Source organism: Zeus faber (assembly GCF_960531495.2).
Source record: "Zeus faber genome assembly, chromosome: 18".
In the NCBI taxonomy this organism is placed as follows: domain Eukaryota; kingdom Metazoa; phylum Chordata; class Actinopteri; order Zeiformes; family Zeidae; genus Zeus; species Zeus faber.
In genome coordinates this window covers 18,848,821-18,875,266 of record NC_137210.1, presented here as the reverse complement: position 1 = coordinate 18,875,266, position 26,446 = coordinate 18,848,821, and the positions used below count along the sequence as shown (strand labels likewise).

The 26,446-nt window shown below is 45.0% G+C and overlaps 1 protein-coding gene across 1 annotated transcript in view; it reads left to right on the top strand.

The window, feature by feature from the left end:
• Positions 1-26,446, top strand: part of myo10l3 (myosin X, like 3) — a 69,478-nt gene that overhangs the window by 23,259 nt on the left and 19,773 nt on the right. Inside the window, exons 3-21 of the mRNA XM_080019011.1 lie at positions 6,170-6,328; positions 7,014-7,201; positions 8,130-8,264; positions 10,625-10,749; positions 10,864-10,877; positions 11,015-11,099; positions 11,532-11,638; positions 11,902-12,031; positions 13,820-13,938; positions 15,747-15,893; positions 16,240-16,340; positions 17,049-17,115; positions 17,905-17,997; positions 19,052-19,120; positions 21,464-21,546; positions 21,693-21,801; positions 23,095-23,175; positions 25,261-25,385; positions 25,492-25,606. Of these exons, the coding sequence (XP_079875137.1) occupies positions 6,170-6,328; positions 7,014-7,201; positions 8,130-8,264; positions 10,625-10,749; positions 10,864-10,877; positions 11,015-11,099; positions 11,532-11,638; positions 11,902-12,031; positions 13,820-13,938; positions 15,747-15,893; positions 16,240-16,340; positions 17,049-17,115; positions 17,905-17,997; positions 19,052-19,120; positions 21,464-21,546; positions 21,693-21,801; positions 23,095-23,175; positions 25,261-25,385; positions 25,492-25,606 (2,052 nt within the window). The remainder of the gene's footprint in view (positions 1-6,169; positions 6,329-7,013; positions 7,202-8,129; positions 8,265-10,624; positions 10,750-10,863; positions 10,878-11,014; positions 11,100-11,531; positions 11,639-11,901; positions 12,032-13,819; positions 13,939-15,746; positions 15,894-16,239; positions 16,341-17,048; positions 17,116-17,904; positions 17,998-19,051; positions 19,121-21,463; positions 21,547-21,692; positions 21,802-23,094; positions 23,176-25,260; positions 25,386-25,491; positions 25,607-26,446) is intronic.

The window sequence follows — 26,446 nt, the reverse complement described above, 5'->3', positions numbered from 1 at the left end:
ATCAGTATTTAATCATTTGGTGTAAAGATATTTGAATCCTTATTTGAATCAGCCGTTAAACTTCTGTCTAAAAAGTGTATAAAATACCCATATAATAAAAAAAATGATCGAGATAAATATTGTGTTGGAAGTAAATGGAGTAAACGTTAATTGAAATGGAGTGTAATATAAGTTTAAAATAGACGCCCAAAATAGGATTAAAGTAAAGTTAAAAAAAACCTGAAACTGGTGCTACCATGACGGATACAAACATTTACACACAATCATGCGTCCATATGCGCGCGCACACACACACACACACACACACACACACACACACACACACACACACACACACACACACACACACACATTAAATTATTAAGGTTCATTCCTTGGGATGCTTTCCCGACACACAGCTCATTTTCTGCAGTTTGTTTTGCTGCATATTTATATTTATATCTACTCGGGTTGGGGGTTCATGGATTTCTGAGCTGTAATCTAGAACTGAAATGTTTCTTCCGCTCTCTCTCTCTCGGCTGTTTATTGTCCTGAGTTTGCCCTCTTTTCAGCCCCCATCCCTGATAGTGAGGGAATGAGAGGAATGCTCACGCTGTCTGTAGGACTGATTCAGGGAAATGCCCCCCGAATCCTTTGACAGGAAATTGGACAGTTTGCAGAGGCTTGTGGCTCCGACGTTGGGCTTTTGAATCATTTAGAACGGAATCAAAGGGTTGGAGGTAACACTTTTGAGCGTCTTCGTCACCTTATCACTCATGGAATATCATATTCATCCTCTGACGTCATATGATGTTTTGGCATCATTTTGACCTTGTTGGGTCCCAGATTGTGCAACGGCGTTCTTATAGGAACTCGTGTAGAAACAGGATCTAAGGAATGATGTCACCCTCTGACTGTGGGCGTATCGGGATCGTTTTTTCAAATAACGACTCTTTTGGGCAATAATCTGCCTAATTCCATTAGGCTGCAGCCTATCGCTGATGGTGACCTTTAACACATAAACAAAACTGTGATCTTAACAAATGGAATCCGTTTTAAGGCCGTTTGATTTATGCATCTACGAGGCCCGGCGGGCCGAACCGGGTTTAATTTTCTAGAGTGGAGAGGGTGTGGTTACGGACCAAAGGTTAGGGACAGGGAGCTCGAGCAGCTGTAAATTATGGAGCCTGGGTTCGTTGTATGACATCACTGCAGGAACTGAGGGACTGCACCGGTCCCCACCATCTTCATCCTCCATTTTTTTAGGTGTTCCTTCCTGTTATTGTTGTTGTTATTATTATTATTATTATTATTATTATTGTTGTTGTTGTTGTTGTTGTTGTTGTTGTTGTTGTTATTATTATTATTATTCAGATGCTGTTGCCTTGGTTGTCCTTTCTGCTCTAACTGAAATGGACAGGGTTGCCAGGTTTGCATCAATAAAATCATACATTTTTTAAGAGTCCCTTGTATAAATAGTTATAATTCTGCTGCTGTTATTGTTTTCTCCTCATACCTTTATCCCGGGTTACTTAAGTGACTTGTTTTTGTTTTAAGCACACGATGCATTAGCTATTTGCTTAATATAAAACAGTTTTGGCCCCGTGCCATCTCACCCAATTTTAACGAGGGCTGTAATGGAAACAACACGTCTGAAAAATGTACGGGGAGATCCTTGATGTTGTTAAATATGAATGGGATACTTTATAGTTCAGATTTCTTTCCAATACACCTGGCAACCAATGGGAAATTAGCTACTTATAATTCATCAGTCAATCATTTTGCAGCTCGTTATTTATTCTTGGAGCCAGAATAATTGCATTAAATGACTCCCCCACTTCACCCGAAACCTATCATCATGTTTGCAATAATAATGACAGGAGCCATTTCATCAGCGTGTTTCACCTTTGTTTTCAAACAAATTTCATTTGAATTTGCAAAATGGTAGTTTATATGTATAGACATGTTTTTCATCCAACTAAATTGGACCACTAACCAGATTTTTTCACATCATTATTATCATTTTTATACTCACGATTTTCAGTGACATGCCACATTTCTTTAGGGAAACCATTAAAAAGGTTTATTAAAGACCCTTCTCAATTGTCCTGATGTAGGTGGTAAATACACACTTTCAAGATTGTTCCTTATCTGGTTAAAACTAAATTTCTCACACACACAATCCAAGGTTTTTAAATGACAGACATCAGGGCCCATCCCTGATATTTATTTTAAAATTGTAATTAACCAGAGCTTTCAGGGATGAAAATGAGCATTTATTAGTTCTCGGGCGAACAAGCAAACAAGACACACATGCCGCTGATGTCACCCCTATTTCCTAGCAGTCAAACCAAGTGATCTCCATGATTCGGGGAGCCAGAGCGGCACTAGAAGTTTTTCTGAATTTCTGTATAAAAATTTCCTTTGAAATACATCAATGTATAAAGAGGGGGAAAAAAACACATGTGTTTTTCCTTTTTGTATTGAGAAAAATGATGAATGTGTCCGTCAGAAAAAAAATAATTAAGGACTTTTAATGAAGATCGCATTTAAGGTCAGATTTACGCAGGAGATGCTGAAAAAATTCGAAAAGGGTTCACGAACGTTTCGAGCACCACTGTGTGCAGCGTCCATCCCCGGCATTCTCAGCCCTGCTACTAAACCGACGCAACTCAGCTTTCCAAACCCAAACCGCCGGTTTTCACTCCCTTCCATCGGTTCCCACAGCTTCCCAGCAGTCCCAGTCTGCGCTGACTCAGCCTCTGTGTGAAACCCAATGTCTCTGCAGAGCTCCCAGTAATGCACTGGCACACCACAACCACAACCCCCCAACCCCACCCACCCAACCCGCGTCCATCAGTATTGATCCAGACGCTGGTTCCCATCAAACGACACTATCATAGATGCAATCCCACTATTCTATCTTCTTTTACCTCGTCCTCCATTTTTTTTTTTCCTTCCTCTGGGAGTTGGGTTTGCCAGAAGGCCATTAGGGGACAGACATCGATATCTATCTGTGGATCTCTATTGAGTTTTTTGGGGCTTTCAATGCCTCTCTTTATGGAGGCACTGTAAGGGAAGGAAGGAAGGGACAGTGGTGGATTGTCTCTTCGCCCCTCGTCCCCCTCTTCCACATCAAACTCCTGCAGAACCCTCCAGCCGCCACCGTTATGTCATTCGAACGCCGCCCGTCTCGAAAACATTGTTGCCGAGGCCCAAGAGTCAACACAGGGACGAGTCTGCTGCCGTTTGGTCTCGCTGGCACCGGTACAGGAATGTGTCCAGAGTTGCAGACAGATTTGTTTTGTAACCTGGACGAGGGGGGAGGGGGGGGGGAAGAACGTCAGGTGGAGAAGCTGCAGGCGAGAGCCAGACGGGGAGGCGGGCCGCAGGTAGAGGCAGGTTTATCGGGGCCGTCACATCATCCACCCCCTCCCCCAATCTGCCCGTCAGCCGTGCGTGCTTCCCCCCAGATAACACACTGATGTTGTGCCAGCAGCCAGGTCCCAATTCACCCAACCCCCCCACCCCACCCCCCCGCTCTAGTTCTGCGCCAGTGCCGCTCAGCTCCCCGAGGCTCCATCCCTCATCGGGGCCGCCGGCAGTCTTTTTTTTTTTCTTTTTCTTCCCAATACAATTTTATTGAATTTTTAATACAATTACATTAACAGTAGAATCCCATCCCCCTTTCCCCCAATCCCTCCCTCCCTCTCTCCCCCTCAGGCATATAGAGCATCACCCCCTACCCACCCCAAACTATCCTGGAGCCTACATTGTAAATAATAATAGTAACAATAATAATAATAATAATAGTAATAATATACCTCGTAAATGCAAGTAGCTTACATAGCATCAAAAAGCCATTGTTATATTAATATAACAAATACAGAATAATGGATGAGGAGATAAGTGGAAGCACATACACAGGCTACTTCTGAAGTGGGACACATCAACATTTAGCACACACGCATGTCACTTTACTAAGTTGTTTTCTTTGCTCTCCGCTAGACTATATGTAGCATGTCGTCCAACTGTGTTCTATGTTGCACCGAGGTTCTTGGAAAACGTTATCTCATTGTGTACTGTGTATATGGCTGAAATGACAATAAACCCTCTTGAATCTTGAATCTTGAATACAGATATTTATTTAAAAATGCCAATCTGGGGACAACAAACTGTAAGTAAGTAAACAAAAGTAAGTAAGTAAGTAAACAAAATGACAAGGACTAAATAAGGGAGAAAAGGAATTGATAAACAAATAAAACAAAATAAAATAGTAATAATAAAAAAGATAGGTAAATAAATAGCTTGGATAATAAGATAGGTTAATAAATAGCTTGGATAATAAATGAATATATAAATTACTTGGGATGAAAAGGAATCCTTGGGACATTATACTAGTAAGAGAAGTAAGATAGTCATGGCTGATCAATTGGAAGCCTTTTTAGCTCGCTGAAAGGTGATATTAAAGGTTTCCACCTGACATTACATTTCTCAACTGAACCTCAAAGTGTAAACTAGATTTTTCTCAAGTTTGGGGAGAAACATCATGTCCCCCAACCGGTAAAGACTATAGGCTATCCTGGCATAGATCATAAATGTGGCTGGCCTCGCAATTAAGCCTCTGCCCGGGAATATAGATAGCGATACAATCCAGGGGTGTAGTTAGTAGTCCCGGGGTGAAACCATGTAAGGTGCGGCCCTGCGTGGCTTCGTCCCGAGTCAAGTCCCGATTTGCCGGCCAGAGAAGCGGAGGTCGTACAACTTTAGGGCTTCCCTTGGGCAGTCGAAACACCCTCCTCACCCCGCTGTGGTCCACCCGCAGACGGGCGGGGGAACAGGGGCGAACACTTGACTTGTTTCTCCTGCAGGGATGCCTTCCGCGAACATGAAACGCCCCGTGGCCTGGTGACCGGGGCGGAGCAGCGCGGTGCGCTCTGTCGAGGGTCGGGGGGAGAGGCGGAGTGGGAGCCCCGCACCTCCGCCGGAGAGTCGTCCATGAACCAGACCGGGTCTTCCCTTCCGTTTTTATCCTCCGGGATTCCGACCACACGCAGATGGTTGTGCCTGGGACGCGATTCCAAATCCTCGGCCTCGGCCTTGAGCTGTGTGTTGTCTGACTGCAGGGAACAGATATCCTCCAGGGTTACGATCCGGTCACTGTGATCCGCCAGCGCTGTATCCATGTCTGCCTCCGGGTGCGGGACTCAGTGGTGGACTTAATCTCCTCAAAGGGGCTTCAGCGCCTCGTCGATAGTTGTTTTAACTGTTTGTTCGGGTCCGGCGGTCGATCGGCGCCACGACAGTCCAGGGGTGTGGTTGCTGCTTCGCCAGACAAACTTTTTGGAGATTTGTGTTTGCTACGGTTCGCCATGATGGGTGGAGGACACAAATAAAGGCCTGCGTCCACAGTCGGTAATGTTCGGAATACCAGGTGAAATTGAAAATAAAATTAAGGCCTGATTGAGTCAAAATAATAGTAAAATACCTTGGGAGTCGCTCAGGCGGCAAAGTGCCGGTGTTCTTTTAAGACTGCAGGAGATTTAGGTGGAGAGGTGGGTTTTTAAGATAATCAGAATCAGAAGAATCTGAATCGAAGTGCTTTTACATACGAGTGCATGAGGAACTTGTGATGGTGAGCTTAACAGTCTGAAACGAAAAAATATATAAAAAAAGATAAAATATACAAGAAATAGCTAAATAAAATGAGAAAAATCGAAATACATACCAGAAATAGATTAAAAAATGATGACAAATATGAAAGAATTTACAAAAAAAAAAAAAAAAATGCAAATATACAAAAAGATTCCCCAAAAAATCAACAAATATACAAAAAATGCCCCAAAATATTGATGAATGTTCAAAAAAATGCCCCCAAAAATGTAGAAATATACAAGGAAATGACATATATAACATATATAATAGAGGAATATACAGAAGCTGTGAGTATAGATTGATATACTGGACAGAATGAATAGATATTAAAACAGCAATTTGGACATAGATAAAAGGAAAATAGAAAAAACAATTCACATTCAGTTGTCCTTATATTCCTCTCATGTCAGAGCTGTCGTCAAAGTTAAACAAGTTGCTCATTCTCTGTGTGTGTGTGTGTGTGTGTGTGTCCGTGTATGTATGTGTGTGTGCGTGTGTGCGCGCGTGCGTGCGTGTGTGCGTGCGCGTCCTCCAGGTGATCTTCCTGCAGAAGTCGGATCTGAGCAGGGACACGGTGTACCCCATGCACCCCAGCAGCGTGCACGGCGTGGAGGACATGTCCACGCTGGACGAGCTGCACGAGGCGGCCATCATGCACAACCTGTACCTGCGCTACCAGGAGGACAGCATCTACGTAAGACCAACTCCCGTGGCAGCGAAACACGAAAGAAACGTTGTCTGTTCCCGGGTAGATTGGCTCTCCTCTCGCTGTTTCGGAGAGGGAACCTAACCCCCGCAGCCCTGTCGTCTGATATGCTACTAGAGTTTTCCCTCTAGATGGGCCGGCGATCCACAAACACACTTTCTGGCGAGGCCTCGGGGCCCAGAGTACGCCAGTACCCGAGTGGGAGCGGCAGGCTACTAAAATAATACCACCCTCCGCCCAAAACTAGGCCGTTCAAGAGCGGTTTGAGGATACCTTTTACTGTACTACTTCAGAGGACGAGCAAAGGATATTCTGTACACCATTATTGTTAATGATATGCACTTGAATGACATAACGAATTTAAGAAATCATTTCTAAATGTTCTTATCAGTCAACCTTGTGTTCATTATCTTCTTTTCCTCCATAATTCACATTATTTTCTTCTCTCCACATCTCTATACCTTACACATATATTACATACAATCGACTTTTTCCTTATCTACTCCGAGGGCAGTCGTAGTTTAGGAGGTACAGTAGAGTCGACGTCCAGCAGTTGGAAGGGTTGTGAGTCTATTTACATTTACTCTCCAGTGTAACCATGTAATCTCTTCTTTCTTTCTTCCTTTCTTATTTTCCCCTCTCTCTCTTCCCCCCCCCGCCACCACCCCGGCAGACCAACATCGGCTCCATCCTGGCGGCGGTGAACCCGTACAAGCAGATCTCCGGGCTGTACGAGGGTGCGGCGGTGGAGCTGTACAGCAAGCACCACATGGGGGAGCTGCCGCCGCACATCTTCGCCGTGGCCAACGAGTGTTACCGCTGCCTGTGGAAGAGACACGACAGCCAGTGTGTGCTCATCAGGTGGGACCATAGACCCCCACCACAGGCACAATAAAGCAAAATCAAGTATCCAATATTTTTAGTTCATTATTTTTTTTATGTTTGTTTATTTATTTATTTATTTATTTATTATTATTATTATTAAGTATTCTTCGAATGCTTATAATACACATACAAATTATGTGCTCCATAGAATTTAATGTTGGATATTATTTTCAAATGGTATGCTTTTTCGTAGCATATTTCTGTATTTATGTTTAAATGTATTTTTATTAACCATTTGATTGATTTTGTAGTTTTTTCTAGTTCACATTAATCTGCACTGATACCTCATTAATACATTCGTACATTTGTACATACATTTATGATCATTATTATTATATTTTTTAATGTAAACCATAATGTTTCTATTGATACTGCGTACAGGGTCGCAGGGCATTTTGAAGACTGATAAATTGATATGTGATTGATATATTTTTGAGTAAAAACACTTGCTAAGTTCATTAAAAGAGATTTTAAATATATCATAATGTCTATGTCTATTTGGAGCTCCCTCCATGCTCGATTCCATAGTAAAAGTGGACGATGCGATACAGAAATTCACATGATGATATTAGTTTCCTAATATACAATGTGGAATATCTGCACTACTTTTTAAAAGTACATTAAAATATTCTTATTTAGCCTCAGACTGTTTCTTATAGTCCCAAATGTGAATTATGATGCATAAAATTGGAGGAACTGGTGTCAAAATAATAACAAAAGGAAACAAAATAAGAACATTTCACATGTGCGCCTCTACACCAAACCAAACAATGGCTGTTGTTACGAGAATCTTACGATAGGATGTAAAAAATGGGGTCCGGGGCCAAAAAAGCGTGAGGCCCCCTGCTCCCCCCCTGACCTCCAGCCTTCTCTCGCTCACCGCGCTGTTCCCTCCTTCCCCCAGTGGAGAGAGCGGAGCGGGGAAGACAGAGAGCACCAAGCTGCTGCTCAAGTTCCTGTCGGTGATGAGCCAGAACTCAGCGGGGACGCCTCCGTCCGAGAGGAGCACCAGGGTGGAGCAGGCCATCGTCCAGAGCAGGTGCCTCACTAGGACAGTTGCAGCATGTGTGATGTGGAGACCCATTCCAATGATGGTAGACCAAAGATGGGGAAATGTATTTATCCTGAAGGAACTTGCTCTGCCGACAGTTGCTCAAGAAAACATACAGTTTTAAAAGTTGCATAAAGAGGGAAAATGTGCATAAAAAAAAAAATATTACTTTATGATATTACTTTATTTATTATATTACTTTACACAGCGTTCCAAATTATTATGCAAATTATATTTTTCTCTGTTTTACTAAATAGTCGATGCAAATGACAGTCAGTATAATTTTCAAGTCATCAACCACTAGGGTATAATTAGAATTTTATAGAACAAACCTCCCAATGATAACAGCATTTTTTTCAGAAATAAAAAAACTCAAAATGCACTGTTCCAAATTATTATGCACAACAGAGTTTCAAAACATTTTTTAGGTTCTAAAGAACTGAAAATGGTCTGAATGAATGAATGAATTTGCAGCATGAGGAGGTTCATATTTACTGAAATCAAAAGCTATTTCAATCAAAAACATCTTAACAGGCCAAGTTACATGTTAACAGAGGAGCCTTCTTTCATATCACCTTCACAATTCTTGCATCCGTTGAACTTGTGGGTTTGTGGAGAGTTTCTGCTTGAATTTCTTTGCAGGATGTCAGAACAGCCTCCCAGAGCTGCTGTTTTGATGCAAACTGCCTCCCACCCTCATAGATCTTTTGCTTGAGGATGCTCCAAAGCTTCTCAATAGGGTTGAGGTCAGGGGAGGATGGGGGCCACACCATGTGTTTCTCTCCTTTTATGCCCATAGCAGCCAATGACACAGAGGTATTCTTTGCAGCAGGAGATGGTGCATTGTCAGGCATGAAGATGATTTTGCTACGGAAGGCACGGTTCTTCTTTTTGTACCATGGAAGAAAGTGCTCAGTCGGAAACTCTATCTACTTTGCCGAGGTCATTTTCCAACCTTCAGGGACCCTAAAGGGGCCCACCAGCTCTTTCCCCATGATTCCAGCCCAAAACATGACTCCGCCACCTTCTTGCTGACGTCGCAGCCTCGTTGGGACGTGGTGGCCATCCACCAACCATCCACTACTCCATCCATCTGCACCATCCAGGGTTGCACGGCCCTCATCAGTAAACAAGACTGTTTGAAAATGAGTCTTCATGTATTTCTGGGCCCCCTGCAACCGTTTCTGCTTGTGAGCATTGGTTAGGGGGGGCCCAATAGTAGGTTTATGCCCAACTGCAAGCCTCTGGAAGATCCTTCACCTTGAGGGTCGCGGGACTCCAGAGGCACCAGCAGCTTCAAATACCTGTTTGCTGCTTTGTAACGGCATTTTAGCAGCTGCTCTCTTAATCCCATGAATTTGTCTGGCAGAAACCTTCCTCATTATGTCTTTATCTGCACCAACCCGTCGGTGCTCTGAATCAGCCACAGATCTCTTCACAGTACGATGATCACGCTTAAGTTTTGGTGAAATATCTAATGTTTTCATACCTTGTCCAAGGCATTGCACTATTTGAGGATTTTCGGCAGCAGAGAGATCCTTTTTCTTTCCCATATTGCTTGAAACCTGTGGCCTGCTTCATAATGTGGAACGTCCTTCTTAAGAAGTTTTCCTTTAATTGGGCTCACCTGGCAAACTAATTATCACAGGTGTCTGAGATTGATTTCAGCCCAAAGAGCCCTGAGACACAATACCATCCATGAGTTTAAACTGAAAAACAAAAAATGTAATGTTTATGACACTTAAATACAATTTGCATAATAATTTGGAACGCAATGTATTTATTACTATATTATTATAATTACACAACAATGTTGAATAGTAAGAAAATAATACATTTAATAAAAAACTGTGATCGTAGCAATTGTAGTGTTGATACTATGCAAAACGTAGCAGTACAGTCGGGTATTGCACTTCAAGTTAGGGTTTCTCTTAACATAATCATTCACTACTACTAGTGACCTTAAAACCTGTTCTCCATAATTGGGTACAACATGTACATTGGTGATTCATTGCAGTGAAACTAGGATAAACTATGATAACTAAATCGTCATCATCATGCATTCTGTAATGTATAATAATATAGTGTACTATTGTATTATGTTTTATTAATGCATAACATCTTGTAAATTAAATAATGGTGACGTTGCACTATTAATAGTTCCTCTGGGGGCCGCCGGTCTCCATCGCAGATCATACAGAAACACGTCTACATGGGAACCAACCTTTGATATTGACAATGCAGAGCAGATTAATATGCAGGTATAAGCGGTCGACAGCCTAAAGAGCTGCCGTGCATGTTAACGTTTACGGTCTTTATTCGGCGCCGTCTTTTATTTCCTCCTCCAGTCCCATCATGGAGGCGTTTGGCAACGCCAAGACGGTTTACAACAACAACTCCAGCCGCTTTGGGAAGTTCATCCAGCTTCACTTCTCCCAGAACGGAAACATCCAGGGAGGCTGCGTCGTCGACTGTATCCTCCACCTGCTCCGTCCCGGGCCGCGTTGTTTTGGGAGGGTTTTTGACGTTTCGACGTCTGATTTCGATTCGTTGAACGTCTTTGTTTGCCTTGACTTTGAACCGTCAGATCTGCTGGAAAAGGTAACCCCCTGTCGTTGCCGGCGACGCGCATCCGTACTCCTGTTGTTTCCACAAAAAAAAATTTCTAAATTCCAAAAACATTCAAACGCGGACTCTGGTCTCAAATCCTTTCTTTGATATATTTTTTTCTTCTCTAGAACCGTGTGGTCAGACAGAATCCCGGAGAGAGAAACTACCACATCTTCTACGCGCTGTTAGCGGGGGCGGACGGCGATCACAGAGGTGCCTTTTTTTTATTTTCAAGACACTTTTTTTTTTTTTTTTTTTTGCATAGAGTACAGTGTTTTAAATGTGTCGGAGATAGAGTTGTCGCAATTATTACATAATCGCCCGATCGCAATTATTTGAGCTGACCATTTTTAGAAATCATTAGATTCTACGATCACGTTTCGGTCCAATTTTCAAGGGAGATTTTAAGATAAAGTGAGAAATGTTGGAACGAATGTGCAAAGTTGAAGCGTATGTTGAGCTGAGAATAACTAACTCCCTACCCAAATCCATACTGAATTCACATGTTCCAGTGTTCAGTTAATGTCTCCTTTAGAAGTTGCGTGTTATTTGTATTATTACACTTTCAACGTGTTGAGCTGTGATGGTGGCAAGAAAATGAACCAAAAAATTAAAGTCAACTGAATTGTTTTTTATGCTTTGTAGAGACGTATTTTCTTTCCGAGGGCCCTGAATCCTACCACTACCTCAGCCAGTCAGGGTGCACGAAGGACAGCAGTCTGGACGACGAGCAGCTTTTCAACGGCGTCATGGTGAGGGAGCACAGATGTACAAACGTTCTTTCTGAACATCGACATTACCACCAGGGGGCGCAATAACCTTTGGAATGGAGAAACCGAGGATTTTCATGGACGTTTCTCTGGGACCATTTTCATTATTATTATTATTATTATTATTATTGTTATTATTATGATCTTGTCTTGAAATGTATGTTCTCTCGGCGCTTCGCTCCTTCCTGCATTCCTAATATCTTCCCATCTTCCCTCCATATTTGTGTGGCGTGGTGCGGCTGCAGGAAGCCCTCAAAGTGATGGAGTTCACGGAGGAGGAGATCAGAGATGTTTTCCGGCTGCTGTCTGCCGTCCTTCAGATGGGAAACATCGAATTCATGACCGCTGGCGGAGCTCAGATCACGTCCAAAGGAGGTAGAGCAGGGATCAAACCAGGATCATACAAACCCCAGTGTTTACGGGCTACGTGGGATTGTACCAATAAGGCACAATGCGATCTCCCAAGATTTGGGTTTGGGCTTGTGAACCGTATCCCAGCGCTGGGTTCTGACTGCTTTCAAACGTTCTAACCACGAGACAGCGAGGACTAAACAGGCTGTAACTTGAGCTCAAGGCTCCTTTGTTCTACAAGTCTGACCTCCTTCTCAAGGAAAGCCGTGCACACTGCAGTTACTATAGTTACAGCGGTTACCACAGTTACGACAGTAACTACAGTTATCCTAGTTACAATTGTTACTATAGTTACAGCGGTTACTACAGTAACTTCTGTTATTCTACTTACAATGGTTACTATAGTTACAGCAGTTACTAATAGTTACTAAAGTTACTACAGTTACTAAAGTTACTAATTACTATAGTTACTACACTTACTACACTAACTATAGTCACTACAGTTATTATGTTACAATAGTTACTATAGTTAGTACAATTAGTAAAGTTACTAAAGTTACTACACTTACTATAGTTAGTAGTTAGTACAGTTACTACAGTTACTAAAGTTACTAAAATTAGTACAGTTGCTGAAGTTAGTACAGTTACTGAAGTTACTGCAGTTACTACAGTTACTATAATTACTACAGTTAGTACAGTTACTGTAGTTACTACAGTTACTACAATTGATACAGTTAGTACAGTTACTATAGGTGCTGCAGTAACCACACTGAGTACAGTTACTACAGTTACTACGTTACTAAAGTTAGTACAGTTAATATAGTTACTACAGTTATTACAGTTACTATAGTTTGTACAGTTACTACAGTTACTATAGTTACGTAAAATTACTATAGTTTCTACAGTTAGTACACTTAGTACCGTTAGTAAAGTTAATATAGTTACTACAGTTAGTACAGTTACTACAGTTATAAGAGTTACTATAATTTGTACAGTAACTATAGTTACTATAGTTTGTATAGTTACCATAGTTACTACAATTAGTACAGTTACTATAGTTAGTACAGTTACTATAGTAACTACAGTTACTAAAGTTACTTTAGTTACTACAGTTATTACATTTAATATAGTTTGTACAGTTGCTATAGTTACTATAGTTACTAAAGTTACTAGTTACTACAGTTTGTACAATTACTACAGTTTGTCCAGTTACTTTAGTTACTAGAGTTAGTACAGTTACTATAGTTACTACAGTTTGTACAATTACTACAGTAAGTACAGTTACTATGTTATTACAGTTACTGTAGTTTGTACAGTTACTACAGTAACTACAGTTACTATAGTTACCACAGTTTGTACAGTTACTATAATTATCAAAGTTATACAGTTAGTACAGTTACTATAGTTATTATAGTTACTACAGTTACTATAGTTAGTACAGTTACTACAGTTACTATAGCTAGTGCAGTTACTATAGTCACGACAGTTAGTACAGTTTGTACTGTTACTATAGTTACTACAGTTTCTAAAGTTACTACAGTTACTTCAGACCAGACATGAGAGGAAAGTCTTCTCCAGACTGTGAGGGACAAGGTCTTGACTCGGCCTTGGACGTCTGACAAGCTGGACCATTTAAAGCAGTCTGGGTCGCACAGTAGGCATGTAGTATATAATGTATACTTTACATATACATCAATTCTGTGTGTGTGTGTGCGTGTGTGCGTGTGTGCGCGTGTGCGTGTGTGCGTGTGTGTGTGTGTGTGTGCGCGCGTGTGCGTGTGTGTGCGTGTGTGTGTGTGTGTTTCCTAAAAGTGGTCAGCAACGTGAGTGAGCTGCTGGGCCTGGACTCCTTCCAGCTGTCCGAGGTGTTGACCCAGCGTTCCATGATCCTCAGAGGAGAGGAGATCTGCTCGCCGCTGACGGTGGAGCAGGTAAGCGCCGCATCCAGTGCCGACCCGCCGGGTTCCCCCCGCGAACTCCTCCCGAAATGTCCCCGCGTTAGTCAGTACGATGGGGGCAGAGCCCCCGGACCCGGTGGAGGGAGTGGCGTCGTCTTTATGGGTGTTCAGACGCTCGGAGCTGCCGGGGAAGCGCTGGGAGTTCTGCGACATGTTCCCGGGTTTTGGTTCAAAGATACTGAAACACAGATGTCCGTCTGTCCTTACCCCCCCTCCCCTCTCCCCCCCTTTTGTCCTGGTGACACACACGCACACACGCACACACGCACACACACTCACACACTCACTCTTTCTCTCTTTGCTCCCCCACATGCCTCTCTAGATCCCTTGCGTGACTCCCGGCCATTTCCTGCTTTTTGTCTACCAGATTCCTGGCACAATAAAGCTATGGTGATAGGAATCTGAGTCAAAAGCACAATAGAGGCAAAGACCGGGGTGAAGTGACAAACCTCTGCTCTGGGGGCAGCGTAGATGGGAACCAGGGCTCCGCACACTGGCGCGCGGGTTTGCTAATTTAGTGCAAATTCGACTGCGCGGTCGCCTCGAACTGGAACGTATCTGTTGACGTGAGCACACACACACACACACACATACAACTCTCCGCATTCTCCTTCTGAGGAGCTCAGCCCCCATCGTCCCACACAACGGCGTGAATATTTGTGGATACGCAAAAACGGACCTTTTGCCGTCGGTGACACAATAGTCGCACACAAGGAAAGTTTTTTTTGTTTTTTTTTCACGGGCCGGGACAAAGGCGGGCTCCGTCTGCTCGCTCAGTGTCTGAAGCGCCCGTGTCTGAACACACTGCGTGATTATAAAGTCCCCGAGTCGCTCTGAGGAAAGTGTCTCACACAGGCTGCTGGTCGCCCGCTCCACGGCTGCGGGCGTTAGCCCTCCCCCGACCCCGTTCTGGAGAAAATCTGATATTATTCTCCCCGGTGTGACGGGGATTCCCGACCCCGGTTTGCAGCCGTCTGATTCCCACAAACGACCGGGCGTGATGGATTACTGAATGGTCCCTTAGCATTGTTGCCCCCAAGCATGCGGGCACGGATACCACACAATACCGGCGGAGGAAGTTCCCACCGGCGAGCCCAAACTTTACAATATACGTGCCTGCAGAGGCATTGACCGCCGAGGGAACCATTTCAGTGTATCCGAAAAACCCCCGTGAAGTCGCCCGGCTCAAATACGTTTCTAGAAGATAATTCTGAATTGTTTGGGTTGAACTGTTGGACTTGGGCATAATAAAAATAGAACACGGTTAATAACCGGTCAAAGGAGAATTGTTGTCTGCTGTCTAGTCATCCTTTGACCACCATGCCTCATGTTAAGGTTATTTTGGTTTTTTTCGGCTGTGGTGATTTTGCAGATGAAAGGGGGTGATTAGGCCGGAGGCGGTTATCTAACGAAGCATGCCTGCCCGTCCTAAATTTCACAGGGCTTGGTAGTTCATCAAGTATTGTGTAACTTCTCCAAGATACTTTCAGAATAAATGCCGCCACTGTCTGCTGCTGCTGCAAACAAAAACAAACAGACATTGTCACGATGTCCCTACCTGCAGAGAGACGGCGCGGAAAAATCGACCCTCCGTCTCCAAAACGCCAAACGGCCGCTGTGGTTCGACACGACTCAAACGATCCAACACAATCAAACCTTTTAATATGAGTCGCTCTTTTTTAATGCAAGGGGGGAGGGACGCGTGTTTTGATATTGGCTGTGTCCTGTCTCTGAGGACTCACTCCATACCTCTGGGGTGGGTCGGATCTTTTTTTTTAAAGGCCGTGGACTCGCGGGACTCGGTTGCCATGGCGCTGTACTCCCAGTGCTTCTCCTGGATCATAATGAGGATCAACCAGAAGATCAAGGGAAAGGACAACTTCAAGTCCATCGGCATCCTGGACATCTTCGGCTTCGAGAACTTTCAGGTGAGGGAGCGGCTGTTGCGGTACAGTTCGGATGCGACATTGTTTTTGCAACTGATACCTAACGGACTTACAGCCGTTGAGGAAGTAGTTAAAGCGAAAAAACACAACATCACAACACATCACAACGCCAAATATATTCGTAAGTTAAAATGACAGTAATTATGTGCAACGATACAACGCCCATCCCATTATGCTAATAGAACATAATTTGTACAATCATTAAACTCAATCAAAACCAGTTAACCGCCATCCACGCTTTATCCTTTGGCGCTGCGCACGGAGCCGAGCGCAAACCGACTCGGAGGGAAACCCTGATGGAGTCATTGGCTTTTTTCCCGCCCCGCAGGTGAACCGCTTCGAGCAGTTCAACATCAACTACGCCAACGAGAAGCTCCAGGAGTATTTCAACAAGCACATCTTCTCCCTGGAGCAGCTGGAGTACAACAGGTGACGGCGCGGGCTCCCTCCCCTCGACATCAAAGCCGTCATGGATGATAGGGATGATGAGGACGCGCGAGCGGCAGAGGCCCGGATCTCCGCTGTGTCGGGGCGGCCGGGGAGAGGCCTCCCCCGGGGACGGAGGGACAGATAGGACGTAAACAGAATTTGTGGGCCGGGTGCTGGCGCAGCGACGCAGGCAGAGTGCCAGGGGTTTGGAGTGGGCTCAGCTTTTTCCCCAGACAGTTGTTTTCTTGTATAATGGGCCAGTGATTTGGACACAGCTCATTTCATCATATGAACAGCTGGACAATACAGACATTGTGTCTTCCTCGCAGCATTTATGTGTGTGTGTGTGTGTGTGTGTGTGTGTGCGGGTGGTGTGTGTGGGTGCATTTTGTAGGAATATCTGTGTTTCTGTTTATTTCTACGTATTTGATGTATTTATTAGTCGATTTCAACCATACTTCCACTTAGTCCCAGCTATTGACTTTTCACAGAACCCACCCTGTGCGTAGAATTGCTTTTTGTGTCTCCTCTATATTTTAAATATATTTTTATATATTTGGCTTTTTTTTTTTTCTCAGACTGCTAATCTTTTCTTCACGCCACATATCGGCACAACAATTCCACAGTCTTTACCACGACGATTCCTTGTATGTGAAAATGCACTCGGCTGAATCGACGATTGTGGCTGAAATGTGTGTGTCCCTGCAGGGAGGGCATCCAGTGGGACGCCATCGACTGGATGGACAACGCAGAGTGTCTGGACCTGGTAGAGAAGGTACAGAGCGTCCGTAAAGCAAAGTCACCAGCAGAACCGACCGCAAACCGTCGCTAGAACACGACGCTGACCCAGACACTGCAGCGCTCACACTGACCTCCCATCCCAGTCTGTCATTACACCGTCTGCTTTTCCCCCGCGTGCGTGTGTGTGTGTGTGCGTGTGCGTGTGTGTGTGTGTGTGTGTGTGTGTGTGTGCGTGTGTGTGTGTGTGTGTGTGTGCGAGCCGTAATGCACACCACTGTGCGGTCGCGGAGGTACGGCTGAAGTAGAGTGTAAAGATAATTTGTGTAATTTTCTCCCCAAAGTATCAGTTGTTAAAATGAAGGGTTAAGAGCGACAAGAGGAGTAATGGGGAGGTGGAGGAACCGGGGCCCCAAGTGGGGGGGAGGGGTGTATCTGTAGGGCTAATTCTTTCTACATTTTATATTATTATTTTTATTTTTTTTATCTCTCTATGTATGTCTGTGGACAAAATGAACTCCCAGTGCATTTGCCTCAGGAACTAGCATTATGGTGCCCTTGAGCAAGGCACCAGCACATACTGTGTGTTTACTGGTCACCGTCCAGATATTGGCGTGGGGCTGCTGGACGGAAAATAAAGGATGAATGAACGAGTGAACTCATTGATAGCGTGGTGATATGTCGGGTGTTTGGTTGCCAGGGGTGTCTCATAACTATAACTAGTTAAATCACAGACTGCTCTCTCTCTCTGTCTGTCTGTCTGTCTGTCTGTCTGTCTGTCTGTCTGTCTGTCTGTCTGTCTGTCTGTCTGTCTTCTGCTCTTTAGAAACTGGGCATGTTGGCTCTTATCAATGAAGAAAGTCGCTTCCCCAAAGGCACAGACTACACCCTGCTAGAGAAACTGCACAGCCGACACGCAGTAAGTCCATCAGCATGTAGCGCGCACACACACAGACGCATACACATACAAATATACGCAAACGTACAAATGCATAACCCAGCATCTACTTGGACTAGGAACACACAAGTGAAGTGTGCAGGAAGGCGGACATATGAAAGGCCTTTGCAATGCAGGGGTATAGTTTTTTTTTTTTTCCTCCCAAAAATCATACATCCGTCCGTGTGAAACGCATCCACCGCTGCCGGGCGGTCCCCGAGAGTGCGCTCCTCCTTTCCAAAAAAACAGTCGAAAACAACTCAGCCGCGGTGTCGAACAACTGTGCGACGCCAAACCCCCCCCCCCCGGCCTCTCTCTCACACGCAAACACGACAATGCTGAAACCGGATCGGCCGTCCTCCCGGCCCGATCGGCATTGTGCGTGGGATAAAAGGGCGTCCTCGGAAAGCCTGCGGGCGCCCAAGGTTAGGAAAACAGGAGAGTCGTACCGTGCAGAACAGGAGCCGCGTGACCTCTGCTGTGGCCATCTGGAGGCGCTGCCCAGACATGTGTTCGGCTCCGAGGTCGGAGGCTGTGGGTGGTGGTGGTGGTGGTGGTTGGCAGGGGGGTGGGGTCGAACCAGGGATTAAAAACGGTCCCTAAAATGTCCCTAATTCTGTTTAGAATTTTTTTTAATTTTTTTTTTTAGCTCGAAGAAGTCATCAAATAGTCTCAAATCGGAATTCATTTTTAGACTGAATTGTTCGAACTCCCTAATCACTGACTTTGCTACCTGACCTCAAGGAAACTGTTGTAATAACAGTTCTTGGAATCGTGTCGTCCAAAACCTTCCCGGTTTCTCCCTCTTCCTGTACCGAATATCAGCACGTACAGCACCTTTATTCTTCATTGAATAAGAGAGAGGTTATTTGTCGAAGAAGAAAAAAAGCCTTTGTTAAAATTTGCCAACTCCGATACGCTGTTATTTTGTGTTTTTTTTGTATGTCTTTCCTGGCTTTTATTTAACCAAATGACTGATATAATATGTCATTTATTTTGCTGTTGTTGACCACGCCGGTGTCTTATCTCTCTGCAGACCAACTCCTACTACGTGAAGCCCAGAGTGACCGACCACCAGTTTGGCATCAAGCATTATGCTGGAGAGGTGATCAACACACATACACGCACACACACACACACATACACACAAACACACACACACACGGGTCGTGAACCCCGCCTGCCAGATCCTGTCAGGGGACGTCCACACGCCCACGAGTCTCCACACTCTCACTCCATCACCATAAATGATGAGCAACGATGACTCCTGACGGAAGTGTGGACAAAGGAAGGGAGAGAGGGGAGAGTGGGAACCAGGGAGACGGTTACCCCGGGCACGACTACAGAGGAAGGGTGGAGGATGAGGGGGGTAGAGGTGGCTTGTTGACACCAGGCGGAGTCAAAGATTGGCCCCGATAACGAACGGCCTTATGGAGACGGCCCCAGACAATGTCCCCTCAGTGCGAGTCACAAGCCATGGGGCGCATGGGCGCCCATGGTAATGACTTGGTCCGCCAGTTGTTCTCTCTCTCTCTCCCTCTCTCCCTCTCTCCCTCTCGCTCTCTCGCTCTCGCTCTCTCGCTCTCGCTCTCTCTCTCCAGAGAGTTCCGCTGCGTCTCTGAAAGCTCCTTCTGTTATCTGAAAGGGCACCCTGGCTTCGGGGGAGGAGCGCAGAATCATTCAATATATTCAATTATGTGTGCAGTGCCAGGGAGATGCGATTAATTTGAAGTTGTACTCGCTCCGTGAAAAATGGGAACTTTAACTTCGAATGCGACCTCTTTGGTGCAACTTGGAGGGAAAGCGTTTTCTTATCTTATCTTGAAAGCAAACAAATCAATTATTGTAATTCATTACACCATGTCTAATAATGGCATTACTGAGCCTTACAATATGTCAAGTCTTCCACTGTGTGTGTGTGTGTGTGTGTGTGTGTGTGTGTGTGTGTGTGTGTGTGCGTGTGTGTGTGTGTGATAATTGTGATAATAAATTATATATTATTGTAATAACATTTGTAATATAAATTATGTATTATTGTAATAACATTTGTAATATAAATTATATATTATTTATACTGTAATAATATCCTTTTAATTAAATTCCTGTTATCTAGTTAATACACAATAAACAAAACAAAACTTGACACTTTGACAGTACAATGACATTGCATACATGGACAATATCTACTTAATATAACTATTATACCACAATAAAACAAAGTATATATTTATAGTATAATTATATATATATATATATATATATATATATATATATATATATATATGTGTGTGTACACACATGCACACACATGTACACATCTAGCCTCACAGGTGAAACTTTGTCCTTGTACTCGTGTCTGGCGCTCCGGTTCAGACAGCAGAATATCAGATTTCTCTTTAGGATCATCGCAGCATCCAGTTTAAACTGAACCTGATAGTGATGGACACACACAGCCTTTTGTACACGGCTATTTCAATAGTGCAGGAATGGCCTGTAATTAGTGTGTCCGCGATACATAAATACACATGTCATCTATGGAGAGCCTTGGGATGAGGGGTGGGGGTGGCGGGGCGCATTTGTGGATTATAGACAATCACACACGCATAGACACACACACACAAATAGAGATACACATACACACACACACACACACGTACAAATAGACCCACTCATGTCTCGTGTGTATACATACAGAGTCTATACCGTACATGATCATTCAGGCAATTCTAATTTCCATCGGACTTGGAAGCGCGTGCAGACATAAGAACACACTCCGACGCAGGCAAGATGGCATTATGGGGGATCAGGGCGGGCACAGGAATGCCGTGTTGCTAAGATGCACTCGACAGGTGACTGCATTAACACAGGGCCTGCTCCGCTCACTTCGTTCACGCCGAAACGCACACACCCGCCGCGGTGTCCCCAGTGGTCACACGCACGCACACACACACACACACACACACACACGCACGCACGCACGCACGCACGCACGCACACACGCACACACACTCACGAATGAGAATGACTGTTGTCACCTGCACGTGGACTCGCACGAGCCCACACACATGTTTAAATCATGATTTTCTTCCCCTCTCATTGATGAGGTTGTCACTGCTATTCAGTTTTTTTTTGTTTTTTAATAACGCCTGAAGAATTTAGCCTGGAATAAAACCACAAAAGATTCCAGCTACAAGAGGCTTATTTGTTAAAAGGCTATCGGATCTTCATCGGGGTCACACAAGCACAATTATATTCTTGGCGGTTTCTGATGACCTCTGCCCTCCATCGGTGCATCACATTACACATGATCTCATCAAGTTGTGGCAGCAGAAGACAGGAGCCTGTTCAAGGCCGTTAGAGCAGGATATGATTGTCCTTAATTCTTTATTCATCTCGCTGCTGCACACGCACGTTCTCGACGTAACTTGTGTTGCCCTCGCCGCGGTAGGTCCTGTACGACGTGCGGGGGATCCTGGAGAAGAACCGCGACACCTTCCGAGACGACATCCTGTTCATCCTCAAAGACAGCAGGTGAGAGTGGGCGGCGGCGGCTTCCATTCTAACGTCTCGTTCCCCTTAACCGTTCTATTTCTCGGTTCCGTTCGCTGTCATGATGGAACGCTGACGTTTTTTTATTTTATTTAATAATTTATTTATTAATTTTTTCCCGTCTGCAGGCTGGATTTCATCTACGACCTGTTTGAGCGCGTGGGGAGCAGGAGCGGAGACGAGACGCTAAAGATGGGCACGGCCCGACGCAAGCCCACCGTCAGCTCCCAGTTCAGGGTGAGGCCGACGCTCCCGCGTCCTCGGAGTCGGTCGCTGAAACGTCGAAGGGGCGGGTGCAAGACACCGTCCGTCGAAGGAAAAGGGTTGAACGCTTCCACCGCACCGGCGTGTGGCTCTGATCGGACGGGGCGCAGTTCTCCTCCACTCTCCCTCATTTCAGGCCTTTCTTTTTGTGTTACAAAAGGGAACGCTAAACAAGGAAACCGTTTGTTGTTTATCAGCAGGTTTATCGCACACATTTTTATTGTTCATTGTTTATTTTTAGGTTTATTTTTGCGATCTATTGTTTATTTATTTTAGATTTTTTTGTATTGTTATTTGGTTTATTATATATTTTCAAAATATTGTTAATGTATACGTTATTTCCAGCTTATTATTAAGTTTATTGCATATTGCTATTTCCTTTTTTCTTTTTATAATGTATTATTATTGCCTTATCTTTTGATTTGTGTTACTGTGACACTGAAATTTCCCTCTGGGGACGAATGAAGAATCTTTCTAACTCTATCTATCCCATCGTAATGTAATGAATGTCACAAAATGCAGGTTTTGAAACGAGGGAGGGTTAAGGGAGAGTTGTGGAGGCGTGTGGGGTGATGGGACACATAAAGTATGTGGTTGTGAGTAGGAGGGTGCGGGGGTGGTGGTGGTGGGGGTGGGGGCTTAGCATGTCCTAACTGTGGTGCGGAGAAGGGGAGGAGAGGATTTGGCAGGCTGCCCTGGCCTAAAGTTCCCAAAGCCCGGGGATTAGGGCTGATGGCTGGGCAGAGAGGGGCCAACCAAGGGCCAATCACGCTGCAGCCTGCCAGGCCGGGCCTCGCTGGAGACAGCCTGTCTGAGGCAGTGAGCGGAGAACGGCCGACGCAGCCTGCCAGCTCCAAGGGTCCTTGGAGTGTGCGGTGTGGTTATATTTGTGTATGTGTTAAGGTCTGGGGTAAATATGGGGCCCTGTTAGGCCCCAAAAACACACACACACACGCGCGCGCGCGCGCGCACACACACACGCACACACACGCGCGCACACTGGGACTCACCAGACAAAGTACCGAACAAATAAGATGTCAGATCTGTCTAGACTGTAACATTGCTTAGGGGAAAACTTTGAATTATCATGACATGAAATCCGGAGGGAAAAGTATTTATCCCGCTTTGATATAGATGGATTTTCCCTTCAAAAAGATCAACTTATCTCACTAAATAGGTCAATAAATCTTCATTTACAATAAAGGCAAACTACCGTCTGAACTGCACGCATCTAACCGTTGCACTGTTATTATTGTTGTATTTCAGGATTCCCTGCATTCCCTTATGGCCACGCTCAGTGCCTCCAATCCTTTCTTTGTGCGCTGCATCAAACCCAACATGGACAAGGTGGGTCACGCAAATTTAATTTCGGAAAATAAGTGGTAAACCGTCCCCGGCCCTCGTCAAGGTCAGCCCTGCCTCGGGGAGGCTCCTGTATCCAGCTCCGAAGGATTAGTCTTTTTTGACACGTCATTATTATTGTATCATTTTATAATGTAATAACCATCGCCCGGCATCAAAAAAAAAAAAATCCATAACAAATACTTTTATTAAAAGAAAAAAAAACATCCCGCTCCTAGCTCCTAACTCATTTCAGCCTGAAACACTTTATGCTAATAGAAGAGATCCAACCCTCCTGATTTGGTGAAAAGGCCGTCTTTGTGCCTCCACCTTTATAACCGGGCCGCACGCCAGCAGCACATTCCTGCAACTTCAGGCCCTTCACCAGGGGTCAGGGGTCACCGCCAGCTGCTCCAGATGCAGCGGCTTGGGCGGCGCTCCGCTGACCTGGCTGCACCGGTGGAATGCCAAGATAAGGCCACAGTGGCTGCGATCTGGCCACAGCTCCTCTACGCCTCCGCAGCTTATTTATTATGCCTCCGCTCCTCCTCACCGCGCCGTGGCAAACTTATTGTTATCCCTGTTCCCTGGTTTGTATTATTGTTTTTTGTTGTTTTTTATGTTGCTCCTGAGCAATTGCATGTGCTACGTCCTATCTGGAGACACTTGAAGGTCAAAGGCCGTTTCGAGTCTGTAGAGTAGAGTTACAGTTCCGGAGTTAATGTACACACTGTGGTAGTTATCCACTTTGGGCACAGCCCGCTGTTGGTTCTCCTTGTGCACTGATTAGCATGGTGACTTCCCCCTCTCCCTTCACCCTCCTGCTCTTTGTCCCTCTCTCTCTCTCTCTCTCTCTCTCTCTCTCTCTCTCTCTCTCTCTAATTCATCGCGGCCCTCACTCGCCCCTCCCGTCTCCCGCTCGCTCCGTATCCACCTGGCCTTGGTTGGAGGAGATGGAACAGGCCATGCCTCTGTTAATCCCTCAGAATGACAGGGCCGTGTGCACGGTGTTCTTCACATGCGTTTTTGCGTGCACCCGCATCCACACACATACACACACACACACACACACACACACACACACACACACACACACACACACACACACACACTGCATTCACCAGCTCTTTCGCCCCTTCAGTGGGAGGGGGGGTCAGCTTGTTTGCAGTCAAACAAACCGACGTGCGGCTCCTCGACCGCCCGGATCCCCCCGCTAAAGAGACCGTGCACGAGACCCTTTCCACCGCAGCGGTGCCACTTCCCCACCGTGCGCAGCGGCATTAACCCATAATTAGACCGACAACATCCAGAGAATGTTGTCGTGTTTTGGCGGAGCTTACGGGGCACATGCTCCCCCACACAGGCCCCGGTGCCGTCCCACCACCCTCCGCGCAGCTCGCAGCAAGCGGGCCGTGCAGAAACAAGTCGCCGCTGATCCTCAGGCCTGATAAGCGGAGCTCAGGAACCCGGTGACGCAGAGCTGCGAACAATAGAGCTGATTATTCCACAATGAGAGGTTTCCCACAGCGCTTGCACAACACTCCTCTCCCAATTCGTGATCTCAGCAGCACGTGTTGTGTTTCCTGCGCTCGACATATTGTTAACCTGACTTGGCAGGGGGATATCTAGATGGGTGTGGATGGTTTGGATTATTATGACCGTATTAGAAAGTGTAACTGTCATATTCCATACTGATGTGGGTGAAGCCCATCGAAATGTTTGTTCAACATTTCAGGGAACGCAGAGTTTATTATGAACACATACATACATATACAGTATACAAATATACAAGTCTGTCAGGATTAAAAAATAATAAAATACAATAAAACTTGCAATCCTACAGATCTACATATTGCAGAAGTGCCATGTGTTGGCATTAAAGTTTAGAACATCAAACCGATGGAAACTCACCTAATTCTCATTTTATTTATTGCAACTTTTATAGCGTTGGTTTACAATTCCACTTCACTCTGGATGAAAACATGATTATGAAACCTTCAATTTATTAAAAAAAAAAATTTGCAATCTGCTCAAATAACCCTGATCAGGCGATTTATTATTTGATCGTTTTAACATTTGATTCCTCTTCAGAATGCCAACCGATTCGACCCGGAAGTGGTCCTGAACCAGCTGAGGTATTCTGGGATGCTGGAGACGGTAAAGATCCGCAGGGCGGGTTTCCCGGTCCGCAGAACTTTCCAGGACTTCCACAACAGGTTTGCAAAAAAATTTAAAATGAAGAAAATGAATAAGTTGAATTGAGTAAAACCTCAGCGGTTGGATCGTAAAATCCTCCTGCTGTGTGTGTATTTCTGTGCTTAGGTACAAAGTGATTCTCAGAAACAGAATCCCTTCCGACGACGTGAGGCACTGCTGTTCAGAGCTTCTCACGCAACACGACAAGGCCAAGAAAGAGTGGCAGCTGGGAAAAGCCAAGGTAGTGAGTGCCACACACACACACACACAAACACACACACACACACACACACACACACACACACACACATTGTATTAATGATACATGCTCTTTAGGAGTGGCCCACGAGATCACCATCGTATATATCTCAGCATCTTAATCAAGGCGAATTCACAAAATGATTCCGCGGCTTTTGCGGCCGCTAAACCGCCGAAAATAACAGAAAAAGCGTCTTATTCACAAAAGCACCCGCAAAAGGTGAAATGCACCTTTAACTGCGCTGCCACACAAATATCGTTGCGGTGCAGTGGTGCTATTTGCGTGTATTGAAATTAGGCGCCGGGCAATTTCCATTATTTTCGGGGGGTGGGGCTTGCCGGTGCCATGGCCCCGTCAGGAGGATTTGGCATGGCAACCAACAACTATTCTTCTGTTCTGTTTAGTGCGTTACCGCAGCTTACTGGACTGGAGGGTGGAGCAGTGGAGTTTAATAGGCAATTATTTTACGTTTTGTATTTATTTAAGATGGATAATTCGTAAAACATGCAAGTGTAGAGCAGACTCCATTATGAATCTCCGCTCAGCTGCGAGTGCCCCGTTTCCAGTCTCTCCAAATAAAACAAATAAAAGCACTGGTTTTTATTATTGAAGATGCATTTTTGATGCACAGATTATTTCCTTTGCCACATGGATCAGTGCGAACAGATGCAAAACAAGCGCAAATTGCACTCAGCAGTAAGTCTTTATGGCCGTGTTTGCGCCGTCATATCATGAGCGCAATATCTTTTGTGAATCCGACGTTGAGACGGCGCGGATAGCGGGCGCAATTCATGCCAATTCCTGCCGCTATTGGCGGCCGCA